At 43.8% G+C, this 13,841-nt stretch overlaps 1 protein-coding gene across 2 annotated transcripts; it reads left to right on the top strand.

Moving 5' to 3' along the window:
* Window positions 1-2,549: 2,549 nt before the first annotated feature.
* Window positions 2,550-13,833, top strand: LOC145164395 (toll/interleukin-1 receptor-like protein). Of its 2 annotated transcripts, XM_079083119.1 has the most exons (6): window positions 2,550-2,750; window positions 3,501-4,127; window positions 4,881-4,901; window positions 5,201-5,282; window positions 6,107-6,158; window positions 6,498-6,656. In XM_079083119.1, the coding sequence occupies exons 2-6, from the start codon at window positions 3,592-3,594 to the stop codon at window positions 6,530-6,532; spliced, it is 726 nt and encodes a 241-aa protein (XP_078939245.1). In that variant the 5' UTR covers window positions 2,550-2,750; window positions 3,501-3,591; the 3' UTR covers window positions 6,533-6,656. The 2 variants fall into 2 exon arrangements, with proteins under 2 accessions (XP_078939245.1, XP_078939248.1); XM_079083122.1 differs by lacking the exons at window positions 4,881-4,901; window positions 5,201-5,282; window positions 6,107-6,158; window positions 6,498-6,656 and adding an exon at window positions 13,695-13,833.
* The last annotated feature ends 8 nt before the right edge of the window (window positions 13,834-13,841 follow it).

The following is a 13,841-nucleotide window of genomic DNA, read 5'->3' as shown; positions in this document are numbered from 1 at the left end:
TTCGGTGTCACGACGTGGCCAAGGATGGTCACGACGTGGCGATATGCTGAAGTGAGAAATTTGGTTGTTGACCTTGACCTGTGACTTTTGGCTATTGTTGACTTTTGGTCAACTCTTGATTTTAGAAGGGGAGCTAAGGGCTTATCTAGTATGATTGTATAGGTGGTGCGTAGAATTGGTACTTCTGGCAGTGAGATCAGTAGCGGTTGATTATCGTATGTGAGGTAAGTCTCTTCACTGTATTTGTTGGTCGAAAGCACCAATGTCGGCTTACTGGATTATGATATGTAGGAAGACATGTGGTGGCCCCTGGCAAATGCATGAAAGAGCTGGAGGTATCTCCCGACAAATTGTATGCATGACCAAGGTCTAGACCATGGTAGTTATATATAAGATGTGAGTTGTCTTTTTGATACTTGCATGGAATACCAGGAGGTAGCTCTTGACACTTGTTTGTAAGACCCGGGTTTTGGCCCCCAACTTGGCAGGGAAAGACCATGATACGACTCATGACATAATGAAAACTGTAAGACTATGGTTGGCACATAGCAATCTCTATTGTATGTATGGTATGTGGTATTTTTGGAGAACTCACTAAGCTTTGTGCTTACAGATTTATGTTTATGGTTTCAGGTACTTTCAGTTCTAAAGGGAAGGGCCCGACGTGATTGTACGACATCCCCCAGAAGTTTCCTCATTGGCTATTGTGATTCTTACTCTGATCTTTAAGTGATATGTTCACATTGATTGCCTTTGAAACAACTCGCTTGCATGGTTTATTGTTAAAAATGAAAATTTTACTATGAATTTTTCCAGACGTTACAGTTTTCAATACCAACTTAGATAAAACACATTTTGAATAATCAGGTTTATGTTGATTGCATGATTAGAAAGTCGCAGCAGAACCGAATCCATTTTTCTTACTTGATTTCATTTAGTTGTTTTTCACTGCAATATTTAGTTTTAATTAATAATCAAAATCCCCCTTTTTACATTTTCTGTTTTATGACTAGTATGTGCCTTACTCAAATAGGCATTGACTTTTAGGCCGTGTCCCTGTGGATTCGATCCTACTTCCCTATGTTATACATTAGTGCGTTTGAGCAGTGAAATTTTATTTGCTTAAGGCGTGCACGACACTTTGCGATTCAGGTGAGTTTCTCACTATTTTACCTATGTTACTATGACATGATTGTATGATAGACTAGTAGGTCTTGCTTGTTGTTTGTATGATTGCATGTTTGTTGGCTGAAATAGGTCGTGCGCTAAAACAGGTCGTAGGCTGAAACAGGTCATGGACTGAAAACAGGTTGTAGACTGAAATAGATTGTTAATGCTATGATTAGTTATCTGTGATGTATGTGATACTTTGGGAACTCATTAGGCTTTGTCTTACAATTGTGGATTAAATGTTTTAGATACTTCGTTTGATCGTGGGAATGCAAATACGTGACTATACACACTCTTTAGTAGCTTTCATGTTTAGTGATTTCACATTTATTATGTTCCACTCTGATTTTAAGATTTGAATTATTGAACATATGATTTTTTGGATATTATGTTTAATGAAATTGGGTTATTCCATCTCCTTAAAAATGAAAAAAACAATTGTGAAATCTGGGACATGACCAAAACTCTATTTCACTTTATTATTATTATTATATCTAGAGAAAATTACATAAATGGTCATTGTAGTTTCTCAAATTTATATGTTTCGTCCCTAACATTTTTTTCGTTACACGAATGGTCCTATGGTTTTCTTTTTTTACGTATAAAATGACTTTAAACCTTTTTTATTGTATTTTATATATTTTTCTTAAACTAACTTTAATTTAAAAAAATAAATAAACCACCACCCATTTCTCTCGGCGTCTTTCTCATTTTCTCTCCATATAAGCAGGGGCGGACGCAGGATTTTACAGTAGGGGTTGCACGGTAGTAGAAAAAATAAAATTTTCAAAAATTTTCGAAAAATTTTCCACTGCGGCCGGAAAAATTAGGGGTTGCCGGTGCCACCGTGGACCACCCCTAGGTCCTTCATTGATTTCTCTATCCTTCAATTTTGTCTCCCGATGCCCTTCTCTATCTTCTGGTTTCTTTAATGAGATCCGATTTTGAAGAATTGCTTTCTTCATATATGTACATAGTACATGGTCAAAAACGTGCAACATGCAACAGAGCAACAGAGCTAGTACCAAATCGTAGGGACTGGGTATACAATAAATTGAAACCACTGTGATAATCATTGTCAAGAAAGAAAAGGTTAAAGACTTAAATAGTAGTGACATTTTACAAAACACATGGACCATTTATATAATTTTGTCTTCATAAAATAAATAAATACATAAGAAAACTAAAAAAAACATTTATATTATTTAGGATAAATAAATTACAAACAAAACAAGATTATTAAAGAATGTATTTTTAATCCTTCTAAATCTAAAACATATACAAAATCCCATAAAGCAATTCATAAATCCAAACGCGTACAGTTTATTATAATTAGTTTAGTGTAGGTATTGACGGTTTTACATTTCCGCAAGACTTCTTCTTCTTCAGTTCTTATTTATTTATTTATTTTTCGCTACCATTTCTCGCCGTCTATCTTCCTTCGTCGTTGACACTCGCCGTTTACAGGCCGGCTCACCTCCGCTCGCGCTGTACTTTTCATCTATCATGCTTCGCGGTCGCCATTTATCTTATCAATCATAAAATCAGATAATAATCATTTGGTTGTTCATTAATAACAGGTGATTGTGATTTCAATTATTTCAATTACTTTTGTAGATTTTTGTATACAAGTTAGGGTTGTACAGAGTCCAACATGTACTTCCTTAATTCCTCTCTATTTTCCAATTCACAAATACAATTTTCTACTGAGTATTTTTGAATCTTAACAGTTAGCTAAAAACCCATAGATGAACAAGTTTTAATATGCTATTTTAATTGTGCAAACTTGTGTGCTGAACTTGCTGAAGCCAGATTGTAAGAACTTTTAGTGTTATATTCTATGAATCAGACTTTGTAATCAAAATCTTTGAAGAGGTGTGACTCGTTACTTTCATACTAACTTATTCATATCATTTGGATGGATAAATTCAAATTTGAAAAGTTTGTTCTTGCCAATATTACGGATCTATAAAAACCATGTCAAGAAACTTATATCTTTCTTGGGTTTGGATCTTTTAATTTTTTGTTCATATCTAGTGAAATTTGGGGATTGCCAATACGTTTTTGCAATTCCTTTCTTAGGATGTAATAGTGGATCCTATAGTTGTTTGTAGAATGGTATTTGGTGTTGATTTGTTTGAGGATTGTTTAACTTAACTTTAGATGGAAATTGTTTAGACAATATTAGGGATATCTGTAGTGGGTTAGTCAGATCAAAGTAAAGGTTTTGTAGGTTAATTAAATAAATTGGTTATTTCTGAAGGATATTGATTCACATGGAAAAGTCTGGAGGTGCATATGGTATTAATAATTTATTTATTTTTTTGTAGAGACACAATTGACGAAAGTGTGGGATTCAATAGCTAATTGAGATACACAAAGTCACGGGAAGAGTGAAGTGTTGTCAACCCATAACTCATAATGGTTGTTCTGTCTGAACTTTCTGAAGGGCCTTCATCTTCTTCATCAACTCATAAAGGTCATAGATATGACATATTTTTAAGTTTCAGAGGTGTTGACACTCGTCATGGTTTCACTAATCACCTTTATAATGCCCTCATTCATGCCAATATCACTACCTTCTTGGATGATGAAGAGATTGAAACCGGGGAAGATCTGAAACCAGAATTGGAGAGTGCGATTAAGTCATCTAGGGCTTCTGTTATCGTGTTGTCCAAAAATTATGCTACTTCCACTTGGTGTCTTGATGAACTGGTGTTGATCCTTGAGCAACGTATGAAATCCAGTCATGTTGTAGTCCCCATCTTTTATCATGTTGAGCCCACTGATGTCAGGAAGCAACAAAGTAGCTTTGGAGATGCAATGGCTAAACATAGACAGAGGATGGAGGCAGAGACAGATGCAAATAAAAGAAGTAAATTGGCTCAAAAGATGGAAAAATGGAATAAAGCACTTATAGAAGTTGCTGATTTAAAAGGGAAGGATGTTAAGGACAGGTAACCACTTTCTTACCCATATTTACATACTCGTTTAAGATTGTTTAATTAGTACATTCAAATTCAGCATAATCTTCTACTTATGCATTTCAATACGCCTCTTCATATTAATCAAATAAGCATATTTTTGATGCATTTAAATTTGGACAAAGATATGCTTGAAATTGAATCTAATTTTTGCAATTATGTGATCTCACAAATTAATTCATATTGGCCAGTTAAACCATCATGCTAACTTGAACACATTTGCTATGCATATTTTTTTATCTTATCACAAATTAGTTTATGTAGATAAATTATTTCTATGATTTTATATTCTTTTAATTAATAAACCAAATTTTGAACAGTCGTAATCCATGAACAATTTTTTATATCATTCTACCTTCAAACTATATCATCTTTTATTATGATATTCTAATGCTTTTACTTGTAAGTATTAAAGGTTAACTTATCACCGTTCACTAAAAATTTGTTCATATTCATGCAAAACTATTGAGATTTATATGACCTTCCACATGGTTAGAAGTGCAAATACATTAATAGTTATGATACAAAAAAATTAATTATATAATAGCTTATTATGATATAATGTTGATTTGGATCATTGAAAAACTTAAATCTCCAGTATTCCAGGCTAGAGATTTTTAGAAATTGGATGCAGTTACTAATTCATGATCTGGCATGTACAGAATGAAAACTTCAGTGGAGTTTTTTTAATTATATTTTCTTGTTCTTACTAAAATTAAATTCCAGGTGTAACATCCGGATTCTCAGGTATCTTAAATTATGTATTTTATTGAGTTTTGGAGAGAGACTCGGCGAGTAGGCGCTCAGACTCGCCGAGTAGAGTCGCGAATCTCCATCCGGGTTAATGACCGGACTCGGCGAGTCCATACGTGGACTTGGCGAGTCCACGCTGTTTAATGAAACCCTAATTTCTCGGGTTTGGGGACTATTTAAAGGCCCTTATGGCCGCCATTTGAGGTCACCAGTCATAGAGAGAAACCCTAGAGTGCTTGAGCGTTTTGGGAGAGGAAGGAAGCCATTTTTTTGACCTTGGGAGTGTTGTTTAGCAAGAAGAAGGAGGTACTAGCCAAGAGGAAGCATAGGAGATTGCTATTCTGTGGATTTGGAGCTAAGATCTTCACATTTGAGGTAGTAATTCGACTCCCCTTCTGTTCTTATGATGATCATATGGATTTAGGGTTTCTTAGACCCTTTGTTGCTTAGATTTGAAGCCCAAATAGTCCCTTATGATGAGGAGGCTTTGGATCTGGATCCATAGAGGTCCAGAGAGCCTTATTCATTAAGCTTTTTGAATAACAATGGAGGCTATGACCTTGAGTTATGGTATTTGGGGCTAAATCATCATATATGATCAAATAGATGTTGTATGTGCATCAAGATGGAAACTTTACGTGGTTATTGGGTTTGGGAATGATAGATCTATTGGTTAGAGGACTGGATCTGACCTCAGGAAGTTGTTTGAGGATGTGCATGGAATGAACTCGCCGAGTCCATGAACGGACTCGACGAGTAGAGTCGGGTAGCCCCGCGACTCGCAATCTGTGACGACTCGTGGAGCATAGGGTTGACTCAGTGAGTCGGAGGGAATTAGAGGACTAGAGTTCAAGGCGGAACTCGCCGAGTCCATGAACAGACTTGGCGAGTTGAGTCGGGGTGGCCCCGCGATTCATGCCAGGTGTCACCCGTCGAGTAAGGGGAAAGACTCGACGTGTCATGCGAGATCAGAAAGATAGTGGGCACGTGTAGACTCGCCGAGTCGCCCAAGTGCACTCGGCGAGTCGGGTCAAAGTTTGACCGTTGACCTTTATTGACTTTTAGGGTTTGGTCAACTTTAGGGTCTTTGAGCCATGAGAGGGGTAAAATGGTCTTTTACCCTTCTGAGAGTACTAAGAGGAGGAATAGTCTAGCCTTGAGAAATGTATTGATTCAGAGTGTTTATTTCATATGATTAGGCGGAGGCTAGACCCGACTTTACAGAGTTCGAGCTTTACCGAGTTAACCGAGGTGAGTCTTCTCACTATACTTTACCTAGAGTGGTAATTAGAGCTATGAGACAGAGTATTGTGTATGCTTTTGCATGATGTGATTTCTATGTGTTATATGCTATGTATGTTACAGAGTTTTCAGAGTTAGGACCGGAAGGTCCACAGAGTTAGGGTCAGAGGACCCATAGAGTTAGGGCCAGAGGGCCCACAGAGTTATGGGACTGGGGGGTCCCACAGAGACAGTTTGACCAGAGTGTCAAACAGAGTTATAGCCTCGAGTGGCTAATATGTGTTATGTGTGGTATTTTGGGGAACTCACTAGGCATTTATGCTTACAGTGTTGTGTTATGTGTCTCAGGTACCAGCGAGGATCGCGGGAAGGCGTCGGCTTGATCAGTACACACGCGGGGAGATTTTATTATGATCTTGGGAGATGATGTTATGTGATACAATGGTGTTTTTATAACGATTATGAATGAAAACGTGTTTTATAAAATGTGAAAAATTGTTTTGAAAATTTGGGTGTTACAAGTTGGTATCAGAGCCTTGGTTTGAGGGATTCGGATTCATCTTCGGGCGTATCTGAACTCAAACTGAGGATTTGAGAGAAATTTTGATGACTAAAAACTTTTTTTAAAGAGTAAAAAGAGTTTTGAGACAAACAGAGCAGAGCCGTGTGTACGATCAGCCAGCGCCCGAACGGTGATTTCCCAAAATACCCTTGTAATTAGTGTTATGAGATATATTATGTTATGATATATGATGAGTTATGCTATGCATGCTAGAGTAGACTAGGTATTCTTATTAGGACTAGAGTGGCCTGATATGTGATGCCTTAGTCTAGGAGTTTTGCTGCTAGGGATACTTGAGAGTGTTTAGATAGCAGCAAGGAGTTTATGAGAGAGCTGCTAGTGAGTAGCATATGGTTAAAGAGAGTAGAGTACTTGGGACTTGGGATCCAAGGAGGAGGACTTAGAGTGGATGCTGATGCGGTGTGGACGGTAGTATAGGGCCCGTACTACTGAAGACACCGGAGCAGTGCGCACCCTAAGTAAGAATCCATTGGGTACTAAGGAGCAAGTAGGGTGGAGTTATCGAGTGCGAGTATACTCGAGCGAGTCCCTGATATTTATTATGTTGTATTTCAGAGACATCATGGTTGGGACACGCCACACACCAGAGAGCAGCGGTACTAGTGATGAGGAGATCCGTAGGATCATTCATGAGGAGGTGGTTGCGGCCATCAGGGCAGAGATACCAGAGATGTTCGGGTCTATCAAGACCACACTGATAGAGACATTTGACGAGAGATACGCTGCTCTTTCTGAGGCTGCGGTTGCTGCGGCCACTGCAGCTATAGCTGCGACTAGGCCGCAGGGTGGTGATGCGTTGCTGTTTCGTGAGTTTAGCAACACAAAACCACCGGAGTTTGATGGGACCCAGGACCCGATTGCAGCGATGAGGTGGATATCAGACATTGAGGGGTGTTTCTTTACTTGCTCATCTCCAGAGCATTTGAGAGTCCGGTTCGCGTTGAACCAGCTTCGCTTGGGAGCGAAGGACTGGTGGAAGTTTGTGACGGCGCACTATTCGCCTACTGAGCTTGTTGCAGTGACCTGGGAGAGGTTCACTGCTATGTTCCGAGAAGAGTACGTTCCCCAGGTGGAGAGGGAGCGTTTGGCCCAGGAGTTTTTGACCCTCAAGCAGGGTACAGAGTCTGTTACAGTGATCACCAGGATGTTCCATGAGCGGGCGATGTTCTGCCCAGAGCACGTGTCCTCCGAGCAGGCACGTATGAGCCGATATATGAGCATTTTGAGGAGGGATATACGAGAGTTCGTGGCGAACTCGACGTACCGGACATTTGCCGAGCTTCAGGCAAATGCCCGGAAGAGGGAGATAGAGCTGGAGACTCAGGCTAGGGAGGAGGCGGAGTCTCAGGGGAGGGATCGGCGACCGGCACAGTCTCAGCCGGCAGCCAAGCGGGCCAAGCCTGCCGATTCGAGATCAGGGAGCCAGAGGGGCTGCACTTGTGGCAAGTGCGGCAAGAGTCATGATGGAGTGTGCAGAGCAGGGTCTTGCTACAAATGTGGCAAGGAGGGGCATATGGTCAAGGATTGCCCCAAGGGGTTTGCAGTCTGTTTTCACTGCAACCAGACCGGACACCGGAAGGCCGAGTGTCCACAGTTACGAGGGTCAGCTCAGGGAGCTTCTCAGGGATCTGCTCCTGCTGCTGTTCGAGCTACAGAGAGTCGGCCGGCGAAGGCTGAGGCACCGAAGGCTCGCGGGAGAGCCTTCCAGTTGATAACGGAGGAGGTCCGCGCAGCACCCGATGTGATAGCTGGTATGTATTCTTTCCTCTGTTTATTTTGAGTTTGTAGTGTTATGCTTATATTGTGATATGCGTAGGTACATTTCTTGTGTGTTCTGTACCTGCCTTGGTGTTATTTGACTCGGGTGCGAGTCGGTCTTTTGTGTCACTAGCGTTTAGTCAGCACATCAGTACCCAGCGTGAAGCGTTGAGTCGACCTCTACGAGTTTCCATAGCTGACGAGCGAGCGGTGTATGCTACTGATGTGATTCGAGGATGTGTACTCGAGATCTTCGGTGTCGAGTTTCCGATAGATCTGGTCCCGATTGCTATGGGGGACGTATGTGTCATAGTGGGCATGGATTGGTTGAGCCGTTTCGGAGCTGTGATTGACTGTGAGCGACAGTTGATGACGATACGAGACCCCAGTGGGGGAGTACTTACGGTGTACGGCGAGGGTTCCCGTTCTGGGTCAGCATTTTGTTCGGCCGCTAGAGCGAGGCAGAGTTTACAGCAGGGCTGTAGTGGGTTTGTGGCTTATGTGGTGGATACGAGAGTAGATGCACAGAGACCGAGGTCGATCGATGAGGTCCCGATAGTGCGTGAGTTCCCAGATGTTTTCCCCGAGGAGTTGCCGGGTGTGCCTCCCGAGAGGCAGGTAGAGTTCCGTATTGATTTGGTTCCGGGGGCAGCGCCTATCGCCAAGGCGCCCTATCGCCTTGCGCCACCAGAGATACGGGAGTTATCCTCGCAGCTGCAGGAGCTGCTGGGGAAGGGGTTTATACGGCCGAGTAGCTCGCCGTGGGGAGCGCCGATCCTTTTTGTCAAGAAAAAGGATGGTTCACACCGGATGTGCATTGATTACCGGGAGCTGAACAAACTGACGGTCAAGAACCGTTACCCCTTACCGAGGATCGACGATTTATTCGATCAGTTGCATGGAGCGTCTTGGTTTTCCAAGATCGACTTGAGGTCTGGATATCATCAGATGAGAGTACGAGATGAGGATATCCAGAAGACAGCGTTCAGGACTCGTTACGGGCATTACGAGTTCATGGTGATGCCTTTCGGGCTCACCAATGCACCGGCGACGTTCATGGATCTCATGAACAGAGTATGCAGACCGATGTTGGACCGTTCGGTGATCGTGTTCATCGATGATATACTGGTGTATTCGAGATCCAGAGAGCAGCATGAGGAGCATTTGAGAGAGTTACTTGGAGTTTTGAGATCGGAGAGGCTTTATGCCAAATTCTCCAAGTGTGATTTCTGGTTACGAGAGGTCCAGTTCCTAGGGCACCTCGTTAACCAGAATGGGATATTGGTCGACCCGGCCAAGATTGAGGCGGTTATGAGTTGGGAGGTGCCGAGATCCCCCACCGAGATCAGGAGTTTCTTAGGGTTGGCTGGCTATTATCAGAGATTTATCAGGGATTTCTCCAAGATCGCCGTGCCACTCACCAGGTTGACCCCGAAGGGTGTTGCTTTTTCATGGGGACCAGAGCAGCAGGCCTCCTTCGAGACATTTCGCCAGAGACTGTGCGAAGCCCCAGTGTTAGCCCTTCCGGAGGGGATGGAGGACTTTGTGGTGTACTGTGACGCATCGATATCGGGGCTGGGAGCGGTGCTGATGCAGAGAGGGCATGTGATAGCATACGCATCGAGGCAGCTGAAGCCTCACGAGACGAGGTATCCCACCCACGATCTGGAGTTGGGGGCTGTAGTGTTCGCCCTCAAGATCTGGCGTCACTATCTATATGGGGTTCGGTGTACCATATACACGGACCACAAGAGCTTGAAGTACTTGATGGATCAACCCAACCTGAATATGCGCCAGAGGAGATGGTTGGACGTGGTAAAGGATTACGATTGTGAGATCCTGTACCACCCGGGCAAGGCTAACGTTGTAGCCGATGCCCTGAGTCGTAGGGCGGAGAGCGCCCCGATACGGGACGTTTGTATGAGATTGACAGTGATGACTCCGGTGTTGGACACCATCCGAGGGGCCCAGGCTGAGGCCGTGAGACCGGAGAACCGCAAGAGAGAGCGGGTTATCGGATATGTATCGGAGTTTGTTACCGATAGCAGAGGGCTTATGACCTTCCAGGGTCGGATCTGGGTGCCATTTGTGGGCGGGGCACGTACCATATTGATGGAGGAGGCACACCGATAGAGGTTTTCGATCCATCCCGGGGCCACTAAGATGTATTTGGACCTGAGAAGAGATTATTGGTGGCCCTGTATGAAGAGGGATGTAGCATGGGTTGTTGAGAGGTGCTTGACCTGTCGCAGGGTTAAGGCCGAGCACCAGAGGCCGCATGGTAAGTTGCAGCCGTTGGAGGTTCCCGAGTGGAAGTGGGAACAGATTACCATGGATTTTATCACCAAATTGCCAAGGACTGCGAGGGGCGTCGATGCAATTTGGGTGATTGTAGACAGGTTGACGAAGAGCGCTCACTTCCTTGCTATCAGTGAGAGCTCCTCCGCTGAGAGGTTGGCAGAGTTGTACGTGAGGGAGGTGGTATCACGGCATGGAGTGCCGATCTCGATCGTCTCAGATCGAGATGTGCGTTTCACTTCCAGATTCTGGAAGAAGTTTCATGAGGAGTTGGGTACGAGGCTACATTTTAGTACCGCATACCACCCCCAGACAGATGGGCAGAGTGAGCGGACGATTCAGACGCTCGAGGACATGCTTCGGGCATGTGTGTTGGATTTCGGAGGGAGTTGGGACACATACTTGCCCTTGGCTGAGTTTTCCTATAACAACAGCCATCATTCGAGCATCGGTATGCCACCCTTTGAGCTGTTGTATGGGAGGAGGTGTCGGACTCCTATTTGCTGGGGTGAGGTCGGGCAGCGTGTGATGGGTAGTACAGAGATAGTACTTCAGACGACTGAGCAGATTCAGCAGGTCAGACAGAGGTTGTTGACCGCTCAGAGCCGCCAGAAGAGTTATGCGGACAGACGTCGCTCGGGGCTTGAGTTCCAGGTTGGTGATTTAGTACTCCTGAAGGTATCTCCTTGGAAGGGGGTGATCCGATTCAGGAAGAGGGGTAAGTTGGGACCTCGGTATATTGGTCCTTTCAGGGTGACTGTCAGGGTGGGCAGGGTAGCGTATCGTTTGGAGCTACCTACGGAGTTGAGCCAGATTCACGATACCTTCCACGTGTCTCAGTTGAGGAAGTGTATCGCTGATGAGTCGGCAGTGGTTCCGTTAGAGGACATTCAGGTGGATGCGAGCCTGAATTATGTTGAGAGACCGGTTGCGATTGTGGATCGAAGGATCAAGACTTTGAGAAACAAGGAGGTGTCATTGGTTCAAGTCCAGTGGCAACATCGGAAGGGTTCTGAAATGACCTGGAGCCGGAGTTAGAGATGCGCGAGCAGTATCCAGAGTTATTTGTTGAGTGAGACTTCTAGGGCGAGGTCTGATTCTAGTGGGGGAGAATTGTAACATCCGGATTCCCAGGTATCTTAAATTATGTATTTTATTGAGTTTTGGAGAGAGACTCGGCGAGTAGGCGCTCAGACTCGCCGAGTAGAGTCGCGAATCTCCATCCGGGTTAATGACTGGACTCGGCGAGTCCATACGTGGACTCGGCGAGTCCACGCTGTTTAATGAAACCCTAATTTCTCGGGTTTGGGGACTATTTAAAGGCCCTTATGGCCGCCATTTGAGGTCACCAGTCATAGAGAGAAACCCTAGAGTGCTTGAGCGTTTTGGGAGAGGAAGGAAGCCATTTTTTTGACCTTGGGAGTGTTGTTTAGCAAGAAGAAGGAGGTACTAGCCAAGAGGAAGCATAGGAGATTGCTATTCTGTGGATTTGGAGCTAAGATCTTCACATTTGAGGTAGTAATTCGACTCCCCTTCTGTTCTTATGATGATCATATGGATTTAGGGTTTCTTAGACCCTTTGTTGCTTAGATTTGAAGCCCAAATAGTCCCTTATGATGAGGAGGCTTTGGATCTGGATCCATAGAGGTCCAGAGAGCCTTATTCATTAAGCTTTTTGAATAACAATGGAGGCTATGACCTTGAGTTATGGTATTTGGGGCTAAATCATCATATATGATCAAATAGATGTTGTATGCGCATCAAGATGGAAACTTTACGTGGTTATTGGGTTTGGGAATGATAGATCTATTGGTTAGAGGACTGGATCTGACCTCAGGAAGTTGTTTGAGGATGTGCATGGAATGAACTCGCCGAGTCCATGAACGGACTCGACGAGTAGAGTCGGGTAGCCCCGCGACTCGCAATCTGTGACGACTCGTGGAGCATAGGGTTGACTCAGTGAGTCGGAGGGAATTAGAGGACTGGAGTTCAAGGCGGAACTCGCCGAGTCCATGAACAGACTCGGCGAGTTGAGTCGGGGTGGCCCCGCGATTCATGCCAGGAGTCACCCGTCGAGTAAGGGGAAAGACTCGACGTGTCATGCGAGATCAGAAAGATAGTGGGCACGTGTAGACTCGCCGAGTCGCCCAAGTGCACTCGGCGAGTCGGGTCAAAGTTTGACCGTTGACCTTTATTGACTTTTAGGGTTTGGTCAACTTTAGGGTCTTTGAGCCATGAGAGGGGTAAAATGGTCTTTTACCCTTCTGAGAGTACTAAGAGGAGGAATAGTCTAGCCTTGAGAAATGTATTGATTCAGAGTGTTTATTTCATATGATTAGGCGGAGGCTAGACCCGACTTTACAGAGTTCGAGCTTTACCGAGTTAACCGAGGTGAGTCTTCTCACTATACTTTACCTAGAGTGGTAATTAGAGCTATGAGACAGAGTATTGTGTATGCTTTTGCATGATGTGATTTCTATGTGTTATATGCTATGTATGTTACAGAGTTTTCAGAGTTAGGACCGGAAGGTCCACAGAGTTAGGGTCAGAGGACCCATAGAGTTAGGGCCAGAGGGCCCACAGAGTTATGGGACTGGGGGGTCCCACAGAGACAGTTTGACCAGAGTGTCAAACAGAGTTATAGCCTCGAGTGGCTAATATGTGTTATGTGTGGTATTTTGGGGAACTCACTAGGCATTTATGCTTACAGTGTTGTGTTATGTGTCTCAGGTACCAGCGAGGATCGCGGGAAGGCGCCGGCTTGATCAGTACACACGCGGGGAGATTTTATTATGATCTTGGGAGATGATGTTATGTGATACAATGGTGTTTTTATAACGATTATGAATGAAAACGTGTTTTATAAAATGTGAAAAATTGTTTTGAAAATTTGGGTGTTACACCAGGCTAGAGGTGGAGTTTATTGATGAAATTGTCAAAGACATCTTCCGTAGATTACACATATCCTCAAGGTTTCCACTACCACAACTTATTGGGATGGAAGATTCCATTTAAGTCGTCATTTCATGGTTGAAAGATGCATCATCACATAC

This window comes from Lactuca virosa, chromosome 1, assembly GCF_052849685.1.
Source record: "Lactuca virosa cultivar CGN04683 chromosome 1, Lactuca_virosa_CGN04683_v6, whole genome shotgun sequence".
Taxonomy (NCBI): domain Eukaryota; kingdom Viridiplantae; phylum Streptophyta; class Magnoliopsida; order Asterales; family Asteraceae; genus Lactuca; species Lactuca virosa.
Note: the sequence above shows the minus strand (reverse complement) of the source record. Positions and strands in the feature narration are given on the sequence as shown.

Bases quoted from the DNA above. Each gene is read 5' to 3' on its own strand.
- LOC145164395 (XM_079083119.1), top strand. From the start codon at position 3,592: ATGGTTGTTCTGTCTGAACTTTCTGAAGGGCCTTCATCTTCTTCATCA. The intron at 4,902-5,200 runs GTATCTTAAATT...AGTGTTGTTTAG, and splicing joins TGTAACATCCGGATTCTCAG to CAAGAAGAAGGAGGTACTAG. The intron at 6,159-6,497 runs GTGAGTCTTCTC...TATGTGTCTCAG, and splicing joins GCTTTACCGAGTTAACCGAG to GTACCAGCGAGGATCGCGGG.